The 17,903-nt window shown below is 41.6% G+C and overlaps 3 protein-coding genes across 3 annotated transcripts; 2 read left to right on the forward strand and 1 right to left on the reverse strand.

Annotated features, from left to right (window-relative positions):
* Positions 1-293: 293 nt before the first annotated feature.
* drg2 (developmentally regulated GTP binding protein 2) lies at positions 294-5,210 on the reverse strand. Its single transcript, XM_070848065.1, has 14 exons — positions 5,123-5,210; positions 4,816-4,908; positions 4,212-4,372; positions 4,004-4,093; positions 3,850-3,910; positions 3,549-3,639; positions 3,390-3,462; positions 2,994-3,084; positions 2,791-2,888; positions 2,489-2,565; positions 2,128-2,216; positions 1,976-2,034; positions 1,776-1,829; positions 294-473 (listed from the first exon to the last, which is right to left on the reverse strand). Exons 2-14 carry the CDS (start codon positions 4,877-4,879, stop codon positions 387-389), a joined length of 1,095 nt encoding a protein of 364 aa, XP_070704166.1. The 5' UTR covers positions 4,880-4,908; positions 5,123-5,210; the 3' UTR covers positions 294-386.
* Positions 5,211-5,248: 38 nt separating this feature from the next.
* Positions 5,249-7,349, forward strand: gfer (growth factor, augmenter of liver regeneration (ERV1 homolog, S. cerevisiae)). The gene is made up of 3 exons (XM_070848066.1): positions 5,249-5,636; positions 6,075-6,283; positions 6,374-7,349. The coding sequence occupies exons 1-3, from the start codon at positions 5,424-5,426 to the stop codon at positions 6,534-6,536; spliced, it is 585 nt and encodes a 194-aa protein (XP_070704167.1). The 5' UTR covers positions 5,249-5,423; the 3' UTR covers positions 6,537-7,349.
* A 2,452-nt stretch (positions 7,350-9,801) lies between these two features.
* On the forward strand, positions 9,802-14,424 carry syngr3a (synaptogyrin 3a). The gene is made up of 4 exons (XM_070848471.1): positions 9,802-9,952; positions 12,362-12,596; positions 12,905-13,050; positions 14,215-14,424. The coding sequence occupies exons 1-4, from the start codon at positions 9,851-9,853 to the stop codon at positions 14,422-14,424; spliced, it is 693 nt and encodes a 230-aa protein (XP_070704572.1). The 5' UTR covers positions 9,802-9,850.
* The last annotated feature ends 3,479 nt before the right edge of the window (positions 14,425-17,903 follow it).

The raw sequence follows: 17,903 nt of genomic DNA on the forward strand, positions 1-17,903 counted from the left end.
GCAGCTTCCTATAAATAGTGGTTGGTGATGTGTTTTCACGTGGCTAAATCTAACCTTGATCAGGTACAGGTAAAATATACCAATAGACAAAAGAAACTGATTCATGTAATGTTTTATAGACTTTATTCTTTGCCTCCCTTTTGTCTCTCTGAATCAATGTATTATCTTTATTTAAATCAAAAGGTAAAATACACCATTCCTGTCCGAAACCCACTTAAATCTGGTCTCTTTCTTCAATGTATTTTGATGATTTTCATATACAAAATAAGAATGGTGGCTATTTTTTTTCACTGTACAGTACAGCAGACTGTACAGTGATTTTTCGTTCATTTTAACTCCCCCAACAAAACTGCTCAGCATCTCCTGCGTCCAATCAGGAGCTTCTTTTACTTCTTAACGATCTGGATGACGTCCTCGTGCTCCATGACGTGCGTTAGGCCGACCCTCTGAGGGCTGTACTTGGTACTGGTTCCCTGGAAAACCAACGGATGACACCGTTCAGACGCTTTCTCTTTGTTTGTGTTTCAAATGTAGTGGATCACTACAGAGAACTACATTTCAGAATATGGTTCTGTCGTCTGTATCTGCTCCACTCTGCTTTTTGTGCATCGTGGCACAGTGCATACAGCTGTAGCTCAAAGGCTGACTTTAATTAATCCACAGTATTTTATAAAGTATAAAGTATAAAGTATTTGTATTAACTGTCAATATGGATGTTAGTATGGAAATTTCAAGAATATTAAGTACAATGGCATTCCTTACAGTCAGTGTGCATGCGCTGTATCCTAGTTCCATATCATATGGTACATAATATCAAGTGTTCATCCTGTACTTATGTTGACAGCTCACTGTTTTGTCAGTGTAAAAGGAAGTCTTGTAACAGGAAATAGGTGCCTGTGGGTATACATCAAACAGATGTTGCACAGCTAGAGATAGTTTTGAATTGTAAAATGTCACAAAAAGCAAATACGAGAAATTTACTATGTTGTTTTTTTTGTCTGGTGCTGCAGCTTTCACACCACAATCCACCGTTTGGTCACACGTTTCACTGCATACAGTGTATTTCTGTTGTGCAATTAAAGCAACATCAAACACCACTCCCAGAAATACTGCAATGTTAATATGTATACTACCAAATAAGTACAAGTCATTTAATAATATAAAAGATTTAGTTGGTCGGTTGTAAGTTATACTCATTTGAATTATTTACTGGAGATGAATTACTACATACTTGCCAGGAATTAGCGTGTAGTATAACAACAAAGTGAGCAAAGAGAATGACTGGTCAATCCTGGGAATGTCCTAATTAGTTACATTTCTAACAAATTCTGTCTTGAAAAATCCTTCAAACTTCTCATCTGCTCACCACCTACTAAATTTTCTTGAGAAAAGTATTTCTCATTGTAGAAGCAACATGCAGAAAACACAAAGCAGGAGATCTGCTGTAATGTTCCTTCATATATCAACAGGTTGCATTTAGTTGTCTGACTGCTTTCTATTAGATTACTTTATGGTAATACCATTTTGTATGCGATAATTATGACCAATAAAACACTACAGTGTACTAATGTGTGTTTCAAAGTAAACAATTTTTTCTCAACTAAAGACATACTGAATCATTCCCCTACTGTAAGTTTTGTGTACCATTGCAGTCCCTGTACGTGCACGACATCTACAAAGGGTCTTTGTTTATTCTACTAAGTCAGCATGAGAGAGATGTTCAAACAGTTCATGGGACGAAAATGAGTCACTGAGGGTCATCGGCTCTTACTTACCCAAACCAGGGCATATTTGAACTGACTGGCTAATGTTCTGTGGATTCGATGGCACTGTTGGTGGAAAGCACAATGCACATATTAGCAAACATATCGCACGGTCGATGTGCTCACTGCAGTGTGATTTGTGCATAAATGTTCTAGAAATGCTGATCTTTATACCGTTGGTATATGTGTGAATTCATGTGCTTATTACTTACCACATGTTCTACCGATGCTCCTCTTCTCATAATGATAGCATCACCAAAGTCTGGACGCTCTAATAGAAAAAGAAGGAACAAATACAAATTTAATTATAAGTATTCATGCATATACACGTCCAATGAGTGAACGAGGGGAAATGCGCGATTACCTCCTCTTTTCTTTGTATAAATGCAAATCAGAGCCAGGTACTCCCACAACCTCTCCAGAAGGTAGTCCAGGTTCAGCTTCATGCCACAGCTGAAATATACATGTGGACAGAAGAAAGAGGAAGCTGTTTAACTCCCATACCTGCATGAAAAGAATGCGATGGTAGCTTCCAACCAAGTCTGCTGTTGTTCACACACACACACACACACACACACACACACACACACACACACACACACACACACACACACACACACACACACACACACACACACACACACACACACACACACACACACACACACACACACACACACACACACACACACACACACACACACACACACACACAGATTTCTGACCTGATGACAACACTGTTAGGTCTGCGAGCCAGGCGGTCCACCTCCTCGATGGAGATCTGATCCACCTTATTATACACCTGTAAATCCCAATGAGAGGGGAAAAAAGACTTCAAACAAATGTATACAAGACAGGAAAAAGCGAGAGACATTTGCCAAAACCGTAGAACTTTAAATATGATGATTTTTCTGTTTTCACTTTGCGAGTGACTGATGTTTTTTTTTATGACATTTTCAAACTATACAAAAATATACATAGGACTTTGAAACAGTTCAAGCTGGCTAGCTGATGAGTACTGACATACATATAGGCAAGGCATGTAAACTCTGTTCCCAACGATGACATCGATGAACTCGTCTGGTGTGCTGTCCTCCCTGAAGAGGACCTCTGCATTAAAGATTTCTGAGGAGAATGGGTTAAAGAAATCAACCAAACACTAACGTGGCTTATTAACGAGTCAGTGGAAATGACAGGACAGGAGGACTGAAAAGGCCTCTTGAAGGATACTGTATTCATGGAGGATGAGCTGAACGAGCTTCTCGGAGCAGTGGGTGAGAGGGACTGTTGAGTTGTAGGACAGGCCGCCGCCTTTCTTGGGCTGCGGAGAGAGCCAAAACAGTTTTACCAAGCTTAGTGTAACAATTCACATATCAATCAGTTGGTCTGTCCATCCAACACAACCAGAGCAAGGAACCTTGACAGCTAATAGTCAAATCACCAAGTAATTTGGTACTGATGCATACAGGGTCCTCTAGTGTCTGATTTCCTTATTATCACCCACTGCCATCATCAGATCAAATGTTTTCCTTGACCCACATTTCTCTGGAAAACTAAGAACCATATCTCTCTGAAATTAGCTGCTGAAATTAATTTTCGGCTCAGGATGACAATAGAAAAAAGTACCTTGAAATAAATGTTTGGTTTCGTCACGTTGAGTCTGATGCCCACTGACTCCAACTCCTTTTCTAGAAGTTCTCTAGAAAAATTAAAAAAGAAGTAATCAGCTTTTAAATATAATCATCAACCCCTCAAACCCCTCTGAAAGACTCAAACAACACACACCTCTGAACATCTCCCTTGGTGGCATCCAACATCATAATGACAACGTCTGCAGTCCTGGCGACAGCAATGACCTGCCGACCTCTGCCTTTACCTATAAAGGATCAAAGAGTCGGTGTGTCACAATCAACATGAAGCTTGATGTTTTTCCCCCCTCATTATGAGTGGAAGCATCTACATTAAAAACTGAGAGAGTCCTTCACCATCTCCCGCACACTCTTATCTCCATTATTCTTATTTCATATAATCCCACAATAATAAAATGGACATACAACACATCTACATGTGTGCTCACTTAACATACCTTGGGCAGCACCCTCAATGATTCCTGGAAGATCTAGCAACTGGATGTTTGCCCCTTTGTACTTAAGAGGAACAAAAACAGTGTAAATGGCACATTGCTGCACGATGCTTAAAGCTGCTAGGGATGAGATATGTAATGGTGGGAATGTGTGTACCTCTATGACACCAGGTATGCAGGTGAGGGTGGTGAACTCATAGGAGGCAGCTTCACTGGCTGTTGATGTCATCAAACTGAGGAAGGTGGACTGTGGAAGATAACAGAGGATTAGATTGGACCATGACATGTTGAGAACTTAGATTATGTTATGTATGCGGGATTAAAACACACAACAACCCAACCCATTACGCTCCATGTTGACGTACCTTACCCACAGAGGGGAACCCGATCAGAGCGACACGAGCATCTCCCGATTTCATGACATCAAAGCCCTCACCTTTGGCCCCTGCTGACTTGGACGGCTCCAAGAGCTGAGCTCTGTATTTGGCTAACTTGGCCTTGAGCAAGCCCAGATGGTACTCAGTGGCTGGTGGAATTAATCAAACAATAATTGTGACTTTTAAAAAGTTTTTTTTTTTTTTTTTAATCTGTTTCTCTTCTGTTTGTGGTTTGATGACTTCAAGAGGATTAAAATGCAGGTCTGACTCCAAAAGAATGTAGTAAAAGCTGAAGAAAGTTTGCTTTTAATCTTTTACACCTGAGCAATAACCACATTTGGGTTTAGTTTAGTTCACTTTAACATGTTACATAGAACATAACATTTCTGAGCATTGTCCCTTTATCATCAAGCTTAAGGTGTCACTATGGTTCCATTCTGATTTTGAAATAAATAAAATAAGAGTAAGAAAGTGAGTAACGTTAATATAACAGTGTCTGATGACACACTCTCTCTCTCTCACATACACACACACACACACACCTGGCTACAAGTTCGTTCATGTTGTAGCTAACACTTAGCACCTCTCTTACCTTTGTTTTTCTGTGTCCGAGAGATTTCTCTCTCTATTTCCGCGATTTTTTCCGTGATTCCCATTGTAGCAGTTCAGGTCGGCTACAGCTACACTGTCAGAGAGAGAAAATAAAACCAGAAACGTGTCACTCCACAGTTAGTAGCTTTGTTTGCCAGCAGGCTAACCAGCTAGCTAACCAGGGCGACTTAACAGTTGACAAACGACATGAAAAGCAGTGAGTCAAGACTTAAAGCTCTAAATGAATATCCGTATGAAACACATGCAATGACAATAGTTTTAAACGTTGTAAAATTATAAATATTTACACTTTGACAGAGACTACACTCCGCAGCATGCACCGATGACTGACATCACAAAACGGAAACCGTTCCGTCCCCATGAAAGGTCCGGGTGAAACAGGGAAACTCAGTGTAACGTACATGTGGTCCCGTGTGTCTTAAACGTCCACATCAACAAGGAAGTGTGAAGCCTTGATATTAACAATGTCCGCCCGGTAGAGCAAGATATTAAAGAGCGATAATGTGTCCAGTCGGATGTAGCTGCGCTTCAACAGCCGCACACTCCTGACGTGGATCGATATCGTTACTGAAGGGCAGTTATCAGCTAATGACAAACATGGCTGCGTCCACAGGACCGAGAGGACCAACAGCCTCCAACCCGACCGGGTTTGCAGGTTTTCCGTTTCCAGTGGCAGGCAGAGCTCCGGAGGAGAGCTCCGGGAAGGAGCAGGAGCAAACCGGGGAGGTGAAGAAGAAGCCCTGCAGGGCTTGTACGGACTTTAAATCGTGGATGAAGGTCCAGAAGAAACAGACTGTACAGGTGACATGAGATCAAGGCGGGTTGGCAGGTTGTTCCTGAAGGATGTGTGGAAACTTTACTTTTAAAATAGTAAAGTTTGTCTTGACTGGATGGTGGTTTGTAATCAAGTACTTATTTAATTTCCTTTAATGTTCTTTAGTCCGTAGAGAAGTCTATGTCATGACGCAATGACCAATGTTTGTTGTTGAGCTACATCCTGTTACGTCAGAGAGCCTTGGGTTATATTATCATCATTTAATATCATCTCTGTAGTTACTTAATATACAAAAAAATACAATCAACATTTTTTTCTGGCTACAGGACAAGATATGAGCATGTATGTCCACAACAACCACAAATCAACCAAAACAACATAATGGAACAGGCTGCCCTGTCTCTTACCTTTTGAATTGACTCTGCTGCATATGTTTGAATAAAAATGTCTGAATGACTCTGTAGGAGACTGCAGAGTCCGAGCCACAACAAGACCCTCAGTGCCCGCTGGACAGGGAAGAGTTGGGACGCAACACCTGGTCCTTCCTGCACACTATGGCAGCGTATTACCCCGACCGGCCATCATCCACCCAGCAGCAAGAGATGACGCAGTTCATCAACCTTTTCTCCAAGTTCTTCCCCTGCGATGAGTGTGCAGAAGACCTCAGGGGCAGGTCAGACCACGGTGCTGCTTCTCACATTTGAAGATTAACGTTATCAGGCAAGAACAGGTGATTCGTAAATGCTGCATCTTCTCTCCCCAGATTGAAAACCAATCAGCCGGACACCAGGAGTCGCCACACTCTCTCTCAGTGGCTCTGTCATATCCATAATGACATCAACCTCCGGCTGGGCAAGCCGGAGTTCGACTGCTCCCGTGTGGATGAGAGGTGGAAAGATGGATGGAAAGATGGTTCCTGTGACTGAGTGATTGTCAGTGCAAAACTTCCTCTGAGTGGAAACTCTGTTGGTATTCTCTATGCTGTTTGTGCAAAGGAAATTCCCCCCCGGTGGGAAAGAAAGGTTTCAGTCTTGCAAACTTTGTCCGAAAAGAGGAACGTGGCACATTTCAACTGGCTTTTCTTGTTTTGTGATAACTAAATAAAACCGATCTGGTAATAAAAATGAAACAAACACAACACGTATGTATTTCTCTCTGTTTCTCAGGTTAGTACTAAGACTGAAAACAAAGCTTCAATGTTTCAATGAACCATTTGTTAATTCCTGTTACTGGAGAGTTTTACTAGTCTGAGAGACAACTGCTTGTTGAAATAATTTATCCAATATTGTGTGAAATAAAAAAACAACAACATATTTTTGACCAATTTAGCTTTTGGATCATCTTTTCAGGTGTGACCCTGACGTGATGATGAGAATTTCTGTTTAAAAAAAGTTTCCTGGTTGTGTTTGAAGCTTGTTTGAATAACTACTACAACACAAAATATCACATTATTACAGTATACAATTCTATTCTATTATGTCAGTGATTAATCAGAGCTATCACTTGAAATATGTGAAAATATGTCAGAGATGCATATATATTTTACATAGTGATGATTGCAGTGTGTTTTCTTATTGTGATACTACCTTAGGGTTGTCTGTGTGTGTGTGTGTTGTGGGTTGATACACCTGCCTGTATATTTATTTGCATGAATTAGTGCTGGAATAACTAATCATGTAATTTTGTGAATGATTAATTGATCATTTAAGTAATTAAATAAAATAAATGTTTTGATGCAGTTTCTCAAAGGTGATCATTTTTTCATGTTACTGTATGTAATGTTTTTGCTGTATAAGAACTTTTAAAGACACACTTGAGGTCTGATCTGATCTGATCTTAGACTAGTGGATTGATAATCAATAGGTCATTTCACTTGTCAGTTTTAGCAACACGTGAAGCTTTTTCTTCCTCCAGTCAAGGGCCTTGTGCTGCGTGCCCGGATCTGTCTGTGCGCTAATAATAAACAATGTTCATTCATTTGTTATTTAAGGAACCAGTGAAGGACAAATACACTCAAACAAGTCTAGTGCTCCACTGCTACTATTTGTTTTACTGTTCTCATCCTCATTTTCTATTTTCATCCTTGGCTGTGGTTTGAATTACTTTCCAATACTGACATCTACTACTACTATTACTACTAATACTAATACTGATATGACAGCAGCTTAACTTCCAAATTTGTGTTTTTACAATACCGGGATATACTGAAATATTACCTAATATTACTGTTAAGCAGAATATTATTTAATTTATATAATAATGTTGTATTGGATATCAAAATTAAAGCAAAAGTTCATTCTATTTATACAGTATATATATCCCCACATCAGTGTGGTTGGACAAAATGGCAAATACTTTTTAAAGATTTGCAGCGTCAGTGCAGTGAAGCTCATAATTTAATGTTTAAACAGTTTAGCATCCAGCTAAATGCTCATTGTTGAAGCCACAGTAATTGGTAAATTTCCCATGATAAGTGACTTGTGACTTGGTTGGTGGTATTTGGCGCAGCTGCACCATCATGAGATTCTCCTCCATGCCATATTTCACAACTTAGCAATGTCTGTGCCTGATGAACGGTTCAGGCAGGATTTTTCCACTCAGTATATTGTTTGTAGCCTACAGTCCTTGTGGCCCATGCAGAGATATTTAGAGCGAGTCTGACTTTACTGAATGTCTATTCCTAGCTCCAAGGTTGTTGGTACATTCAATTTGGTCACCTCACATAATGCTCATCATACACTGCAAGGCATCTGTGTAGGTGTGCAGATCTTTTAAAATTGACTTTTTTTTTTTTTTTTTTTCTCCTGCATGACTTTTCAAAATGGGTATTCTTCAGAATAATCTATGTTGGAAATGTAACAGTCATGTAGGTACATTTATTCATGCCATGTGGGCTTGCCCAGTTGTCCAACCATTTTGGAGGAAAATAATTCAAACAGTGCAGGAATGGTTGGGCACACGTGCCTGTCTCTGCTCAATTGTGCCTATTGGGAGACAGTTCCTGTTTACCTAGTGTTTCTATAAGTGCATTTGCTTTGGTCCTAACAGGCTTTATTTTAGCTACGAGAGTAATTCTTAGCAAATGGAAGAACTTTGCGTTGACTTCCTATGAGCTACTGGTAGCTAAGGTACAGAATCGGAGGGAAACTTACTTACAAATCTGGGATGGGTTTTTGTCTTATTTAAGGGGTCAGACACATTAGAGTTCAAAATGTACTTTATTTTTTGTTTCAATGTGGTGGAATTTTGCTGTAATGTTTCAGTCTGTGCTGTGTTGTTGTTTTTGTAATTTTGAAAAACTTCAATAACAATTTAAATTTAAAAATAAAAAAAATTGACTTATTTTTGGTTAGAGGTAGTAACAGAACCCCAGTGTTTCGAAAATCTAGACTTAAGTATTATTTATATGGTCCAAAATCTCATATAATAAATTTGCCTCAAAGTCCCTTAAAATCTGCACAGCATATAAACCCCTCTATCCTTAGACCATCAGCTGGGAGAAGAAAAAAATCACCCCTGAAATAAGATCATGCAGGTAATTATGAAAGATCTGCCTTTCATTTTGCACCAGGAGAAGTTTGACTGGAGCGGTTTCCATCCCAGTCTGTGAAACCAGTTCTAAAAGGTTGTTGGTGGCCCTGAAGGGAGCTTCATCAACCATTGATGATGCCACAGTGACATCAGGATTATTTTAGATCAGACTTTTCTAGCATAAAGTCTGCATGAGGACGTGGGGCCATGGAACCTGAAATGTGTTTATTAGTCAGGGCTGGACTTGATTTTGACCATTCCAGTGTATTTCTTGTGAATCTCCCAACTTTGTACAAGTAACATGGGCTGTAAAATCACCCAAAATCAATCCCTTGTGGAGCTCTATGCTTTTCTTATTTTGTATTGTCTATAATATTCCATAATATAATAACGATCCATGACATAATATAAGAACGATCATGTTAAATTCTGTCTAGATGGCTAAATTACCCATCACTGATTGGAGCAGCCACGTCAGTCACGCACGCTACCCCCACGCTCGGCGCCCCTCCACTGTGCCCGCGCGCCTCTGGGTGCGCGCAGGACCCGTCCCTTCAGCAGAGAGCAGCAGCGCATCCATCCTGCCGTGGAGCCGCGAGCGTGGAGCCGCCAGGAGCGCACACACACACATACACACACACACACACACGGAAAGAGAGAGAGAGAGAAAGAGAGAGAGAGGGAAGGAGAGAGAGAGGAGCCACAGAAGATGGACGGAGTGGGATCGTTCGGAGCGGGCCGGGCCGGGTCCACTATCGACCCGATTGCCTTCGCCAAACAGCCGCAGACCATCCTCAGAGTGCTGTCCTGGGTGAGAGCGGGTTTTTCCGGTGCTGTATGTGGGTGGCAGGGTGGTGGAAGCGGTGGAGGTAAAGGGGGTTGGGGGGGGGGTCCTCTCTGTTGTCGTTGCTGCGCGAGACCCGTGACGTGTTCTCACTGCAAATATAGACCCCCAGAAATCCGGCAATAATTGCAACGAGCAGGGTGTGTAAAAGGAAACCAGGGGATGGATGTTTATATCGGAGTGTATTTGTACAGAAATGCAGCGCACAGGGTGTAGCCAAGGCCTGGTGGTGCTCTGACACCCTGACCATCACACTGATCTCACTACAGATGTTGATTTTCTAGATCAGAAACCGACATGTCCTCTCTTTTTTTAAAAAAAAAAAAAACCTTGCTTTGTAATTGCTTTAGAAATTCAGCCTAAAATGTGCAGCAGAGCGGACCAGGATTGTGTCTGTATAGAAAATGAAGAGACAGATTCCCTCCTCAGCCTCCTCCTTCCTCTTCTTCCTGCCTGCTCTTATTTATTTGCCCCTTCTGAAACATAACAGAATCACTTGCCACACACAGCTTCTCCGTTTAAATGGCCAATCCTATTTTCAGCTAATGATTTTGCTGATTTGCCCTAAACGGTCGTCGTCCGTCATCCCACCTGTGATTGGTCCGCGATCATCTTTACGCACGCAGGGCCGCGGAGACGCGTCGTGCCCTGACGTTTGATGTAACGCATCACCTTTGGGTGACACACAGAAGGTCTTCTCTGCCAGTGCGGGGATCTCTGAAACACACGGAGCAGGGAGCGACCCAAGAGCGTGAAATGTGTGCGAAATCATCTCGGACTGCGTGCGTGCGGCAGTGTTGGATTTATTGTAGACATTTTCTGTATTTGCGTACAAGAGGTGAGACAGGATTTTCCAACTGAGCCCTCTGGATGCTATGCCCCTCGTACAAAGGAGACATCCAGGCTTCAGTTCAAATATCCTACATCAGTCATGTGTTATACACTATGGCCTCACGTGCTTTAAAGCTGAATTGCCTGTGTTGTAGTTTGGTGTAATGTTTGCCTCTGCAGCTGGAAAAAAAAAACATGTAGATGGTCAGTTATGATCCGAGGTGGCAGAAGTGCTCAGCTCCTTTTCTTATGAAAAGTAACAGCACAACACAGTTAAAATCCTCCACTAAAGTCCTACTCAGGCAAAGGTTGTATCATTAAAATGTATGCGTAGCACCAAAGGCATTTTATGCAGATTACTGGTGTATTAACATTAACTCGTCGAGATGGAGCTTTCAGAACTACTATGTGTACACGTCAGTAGTATAATTCAGTGGTTTCCCACCTGTGGGTGTGAAGAAGCATCCTAAGTACAGTACAATGTACTTTGATCAACTGCTGGCTGCAAAGAAAAGAACAAAGAAATACATAAAAGAGCAATTTCAAGAAACAACAGAGGTGCCACTTTGGGTTACTCTCGCTTTCTTGACGAGAATAAGCTCCCGTTCCTCCATCGCCGAAGCTGCTGCTCGCTCCAACTTAACATGCTTGAGAGGTTTTGATGATTGAGGAACAAGGAAGTCAAAGCAGATCAGACTAGTACAGAGTAGCAGATTAAAAAAGTTATATGTCTTAAGTTATATGTAGTTACATGTTGCCTATAAACTCAAATATGAAACGGTGGAATTGTCCCTTAACTGGGCTTCAACATGTTGCTCTTTTTCTGATTTTCCATCACCTTGCACATGTGAACATGTTTTTAAATTCATGCAAAGAAATCAGCGAAAGTTGCTTGTCCCTTGTGGAGATGCAGTACTTTGATACATGCAGCTTTACCATGTTGATTCCCTAAAAGCACCTGAGTGTGTATCTGCTCGGATTATATCCACACGTGATTCATTTAAAAAGTGGACCTGACATTATCCCATTGTGTCCCCCCGCCATCATATGACCCACACCCCCAAGTGTGTGTGTGTGTGTGTCACATGGCCCTATTCTGCCAACGAGTGTTAGTCAGCTGATCAGTGTCAGCGCACAGAACAAAGGTGGGACGAAATTCAGAGAATGAACCAGAGATCAGACCTAAAGAAGGGTGAAAAAGAAAAACGCTGCAGCGACCTTTATAACACTCTCTGTTGGCGTGCGCACCGCCTCGGGACCGTGTGATTCTTGAGGGGAAGTGAAGCATCCAACTCTTCAGTCAGTCAGTCAGAGAGAAAGAGAGGAAATTGGGTTAATGCCTTTGGTCTGAGCACGCTCAAAGAGACGAGTGATGCTGCCACAATCGCGTTTCCAGCGAGCCTGCAACAGTGTTAGTGTGTGTGTGTTAAAGGGAAGGAGACAGTAAGAGAATCGGAGATATGTTGATTGTTAAGGCTGTAATTTGTTTGTTAATATCTCCTCCCTGCCTCCCTCTTCCTCTTCCTCTTCCCCGCCTGTCCACAGATATTTTCCCTGGTGGTCTTTGCCTCCATCGTGAACGAGGGTTATGTCAACATGGGCAGCGAGCGTCTCCACTGCGTCTTCAATAAGAACGCAGACGCCTGCAACTACGGTGTGTTCGTGGGGCTGGTGGGCCTGCTGGCGTGCTCCTTCTTCTTCCTGGTCGACTACAAGTTCTCCTCCATCAGCTCCGTCAAAGACAGGAAGAAGGCCATAATGCTCGAGATCGGCTTCTCGGGTGAGGGGGGAAATGTGTTCAGAGTTGACTTTCAGAATTTCTACTTTGTCCTCGCATACATGCAGCACAAAACCTTAAACGGTGTCTGTTTGGGCCCACTTCTTTGTTTCAGATGACTGCTTTCTTGCACCACCAGAAAATGTTTTAGAGAAATGAGAGTATTTTTAATTTCTAAAGGGAACAAAATCTGTTTCATCTGATCAGGATTTGAGAAATCAACACCAGCAGGTTGCATTGTTTCGTGTCTGAGGTCAATTTGGAAATCACCTGTTGTAACAAAGTGTTTTTGTTCCAATGGTCTCCGGCAGGTTTCTGGGCCTTCCTGTACTTTGTAAGTTTCTGCTTCCTGGCCAATCAGTGGTCTCGAACCACGGCTGACGAGCTGCCACTCAATCAGGGGGCAGATGCTGCCCGGGCTGCAATCGCCTTCTCTTTCTTCTCCATAATCACCTGGGTAAGCAACGTGCTGCAACACACACACACACACACACACACACACACACACACACACACAGCAGTGCAAACAAAAGTAACCAATGTTCATATCATCTCTGGATAGTGAATCTTTACATGTTAAGGTCTGGAGAGGCTACGGCACTATAGGACATCATGCAAAATATTAATCGGAAACCATCAAAAGAAATCTGTGATGCAGGTTATATTCTCTAGCAAACGCATAAATCGCTTTACTAGTTATTACTTAACTTTGTATTTCATAGTAACCCCGGGTGAGTAAACACGGGACATCCCCACTTTTGATTGAGGGATCTGACTTTCAAAAAGAGAAAAGTTAATAACACTTCAAACAGAGGCTCTGGATTAGGACTGCCCGTGTCTGATGGACCCGTTTGATAATCCATCCACGACCTCAACTATCGACAGTAATCATTTTCTGATTACATTTAAGGCGACAAACTCATCATACGTCTGCTTAAAGTAGTTTGTGAGTTAGAAGTGGCATCATCATCGTCTAAATATCTACTCTCCCTTTTGGTCGGGCTCAACGGAGTCTCGTTTCTTACTCTTTGCTCTGTTTTTTTTTTTTAAAGGATGAGATGTCATTTATGAAGCTACAGCAAGTAGCTGGTTAGCTTAGCATAGCACAGAGACTGGAAACAGGTGGGGAACGGCTAGCCTGGCTCTGCCCTAAGACACCCTTAAAGCTCATAAATGATCAGAATATATCTTGTTTGCTTAATCATTTAGAATAAAATGTGCAAAACTGCCAATTTGCCATTTAATCTGAGTTTTATTGGAGTTATTCCTCAACAGATTTTGTTACTAGCTAGCTAGCTTTTTCCCCCTTTTTCCACTTTGTATGATAAGCTAAGCTAACAGACTTGTAGCCTTATATTTACGAGACAGACATGAGAGTCGTATCAATCTCCTTATTTCTCCTTACTTAAGCCTCTCAGAATGCCATTAAGCATGTCTATTCCTATTCCTGTTAGGAAAATCAAGTCAAGTGAAAGCAACTTTATTTCTATGGTACATTGTATAAAACAAACATCCTGCTTTTAGAGGTGGTTTCCTGACTGGTATCTGACTGTGATAGCTTTCATGATTCAGTCTGGCTCACTGCAGTGCCTACAGTTATTCTCTTCCCCCCCCTTTGTAGGCTGGTTTAACAGTGCGTGCGGTCCAGAAGTATTTGCTCGGCACAGACATGACTTTGTTCACCACGGAGCACATGGACGGCGGCGCGCCCACCCAGCCATACCCCTCCAACTCACCAGGAGCCGTCACCACTGAGACCACAGAGACCTACCAGAGCCCACCATTCACCGAGAACAACGCAGCACCCACATACCAGGTTCCCATTTACTAGATAAGATAGACCTGATGGTGGAAGAGGAAGGTCAGGAGTGGGATGAGAGGAAAGTGATGGAAAATTGCTTTCTGTGAGTTCTGCAGTCGTTTATGTGTTGATCTGGGCTGAGTTTTCAATAGCTGTTAAAAGAGCGGCCTCTCCTTTTTCGTTTCCTCCTCTCGTCCCCTTCTCGTTCCTAAACATTCCAGCTTTGTCTGCACTTTTCTAGACCTGTATGCTGAACTGAGTTTCCTACTTCAAGTCCTCGGATCAGAGCAGATGAGAGACAAAGAAAAGAGGAGGAGGAAATGTAGGAGAGGAGGCCACTTTGCAGCATTCAAATACTATTTTGGAGAAAAAAAAAAAAAGAGAGATGAAGGAATCAACAAGTGTGTGACTCCACCACAAAGCAGTATTAGATTACTAAAAATAGTGCAGAAGGCACGCACATACAGCACCTTCATCTTATTCTTTTCATTCATTGAAAAGTCAAAATCCCCTTTCATGCCAAACGGTACGGGGAACGTTTTCTTAGGGGTTTTTTTTCCGCTTCAGTACGGTCTGGTCGTTCTTTCCCATTTCCCTGCTGCAGTTAACAGTGATCATATGTATTGAATCTGCATGTTTCCAAACTTAGACATCAACTAAGTGCCATACTGTACTGTGTGTCTCAGACAGTGACTTAATTTAGTAGACTTCCACATGCTGTAAGAAAAAAAAAAAAAAAACACGACGGCAATGTTTTGTGATCAAGTGCAATATCTCACATTCATATGTAGGTCTGTAGGTAGGTATATACTGTACTGTAGTTAGGCTAGTTACAGTAAGATTAGACCAATTTTAGGCACTGTCTCAAATTACATGCGAGTCTTTGAATTGTACTAACAAATCTCAGGCAACTTTCTGATCGAGCTTCCCTGGTGAAGTTTGTAAGATATGGAAGATACTGTATATCTAAGAGATCCTGAGAGAACGCTTCATCCACAGTTTAAAAACATTAGTCGAGCATTTATATCATCTTTTCATGTATATACGGTCTTCCTTGATGTGGTGGAATCGTTATTTTAAAGTGTCACAATGCCAACTATATTCCTTCGAGTGCATTGTCAGCTGAATCAGTGGGATTCTGGTTCATTCATGTACATGGGTCAGTTTTTCCGGGTTGAACACTCTTAAGATTCATTTAGGAAACCCTAATCCACAGCGAATCACCTTTCAGTCTGTTATGTTGCTTAAGGACATGGATGGATTACTGAAGGGAAGATCCTCTAACACTTTTTGTTGTAAAGTCAATCAAACGACTACAGTAAGATGCTAAATGACGACACAGAGATGCACAATGACCGCAAAGACACGCAGAATGACTATAAAGCCGTTCCAAATAGTCACTAACAACCCAATCGACCACAAAGACCCTCAGAACAACCACAAAGAGACTCAAGAGAATTGTTTGTAGTCACTGTGCGTCTCTTTCAGTCAGAGGGCCTTGGTTCTATCTTGGAGGGGTAAAGGTCCTTTTATGTGTCGGTACCCAGGGGCCTTGTTGTCTCATAGTCCGTCCATCGTACCAAGGAATGTGTGTAGTGTGTCATTTGAGACAGTGTCCTATGTTGAGTGTCGTGTGTATAAAATGGGGTGAGTGAGGAGATTCTGGGTAAGTCAGGTCTGTTTATGTTTACGTTTTAGAAGCTGCCAAACTGCCCTGTGTTCTTATTGCTGTCTTCTGATTACCACGTTACTGCTATGTTGTTAATGTCTATAGGATTTTATGTAATCACAAAGCAGGGGGGGACAACAGATGCTTTTATTCAGTGAGGGAGGTCGGGTTGCTGGAAGATTCACTGCAGTCTCAGGCAAAAAAAAAAAATCAGTTTGTGGGATGTTAAGGATTGCTAGCTGGCTAATTCATTGATCCTGCAATCCTGCTATTGAGGGAGTGGGGTTGGAATTTGTTTCCATGGTAACAGGTGGAGGGTTAGGTGGATGTGGGTCACTAAAGGCCCTGATGTAGATAGTAACCATGCCGACCATGTCAGTGTGTAGCAGTGTCTGTGTCGTGCTTCACATACACTCGCCATCAGCGATATCTGTAGTTTTGGGTGTGTGTGTGTGTGTGTGTGTGTGTGTGTGTGAGAGAGAGTGTACATGTTCGCATGTAGTGCGCATGTGCTAGCATGCGTGAGAGATGTGTCTGTTTGTGTGAAAATATGTGAGTGTGCGGGGTTAATCAAATTGTGTGGTGCATAAAAATTATTTTCTTGAACATGTGTTTGTCAAAGTTTTAGTGCAGAGGAGGAAATCAAAAGTCTGTTACACCATTTAATCATTTCCCCAAAATAAGAGTAGTCTTTCTGCTGAAGATATTATCAGTGTCAATGTGAAGATATCTGAATTACAAAGTATTAAAAGTTTTTTTTAATGAACAGAGCCAAATATAAAACTTCATGTAAGAGTGATATAATTGACCTGTAGAATGCCTTGCCTGCTATTCTAACTGATCCAGTGTAAAAAAGCGCCCTCTGCAGACCAGAGGAGGTACTGCAGCAGTGGGTCAACTGGCGCTCTCAGAGATTTAAAGTAATCATGATAATAATGCATGAAATTGTTGTATAGAACTAATGATATATTGAATACTATGTAATTCTTAAGTTGACTCCAAGATGCAGTGCAAAGTGAGATTCGCCTGCCATCAGTGCAGCTGACAGGACTCCCCCTTGTGTTATATTAACCGCATTTTATTTTCAAAACTGCAAACTATAACGCCCAAACAACTCTGTTTCTTCAGTGATGTTATATTTACCTCGTGATTTTGCTCACCACACGTGCTCTAGTGTGTACGTATATCAAAGCTCCGAGACGAGACTGTACCCGGATGCTAATATTAAACTGCTGTAAAGAAATCAGAATCCAGGGCCTCGAGCTACACTGATAGAAAGTCAGCTAACTAATATATAATCAGAGTAAAAAGGGTAATCTGCTTTCTCAAGCGAATGCTAAGACGCATAATGGCTCACAAAGTAACAATACAGACAAGTGTAGTTATAAAGAAATAAGCTGTTATTCTGGATGCAGTCTAAAGGCCACTGAATTTTAGCTTTACCTGTGAGTAATTTTTTTTATATTTTATTCACCACAGTTTATCTGCCAGTGCATAGTTAAATAGGTATTTGTAATAAACTGAGGGATGAAACAGTAGTATTTTCCTTTCAGGGTTTTAGTTTGGGCATGGGTGCAAGAGTGTTACTGAGTGGAGTTTCAGGTACTTGGAATTACGGTGTGATAGCGTTAAGTCTATCTGATGCAGTTAAAGGACTATACTTTGTGGTTTTTCATGCTTTAGGCCATTACCTACAAGTTGTGTGAGTATTACAGCACTGGTTTTAGTCCATTCTTATATATGAATATCAGAGACTGAAGACATTCAATTTTAAGCTTGCCCCAATGCTTATGGTTTCTATGTAGTTGTCTTCGTTGTTCGCGGCGGGGTCCGCCATTCA

The sequence above is a fragment of the Pempheris klunzingeri genome, chromosome 17, assembly GCF_042242105.1.
Source record: "Pempheris klunzingeri isolate RE-2024b chromosome 17, fPemKlu1.hap1, whole genome shotgun sequence".
NCBI lineage: Eukaryota > Metazoa > Chordata > Actinopteri > Acropomatiformes > Pempheridae > Pempheris > Pempheris klunzingeri.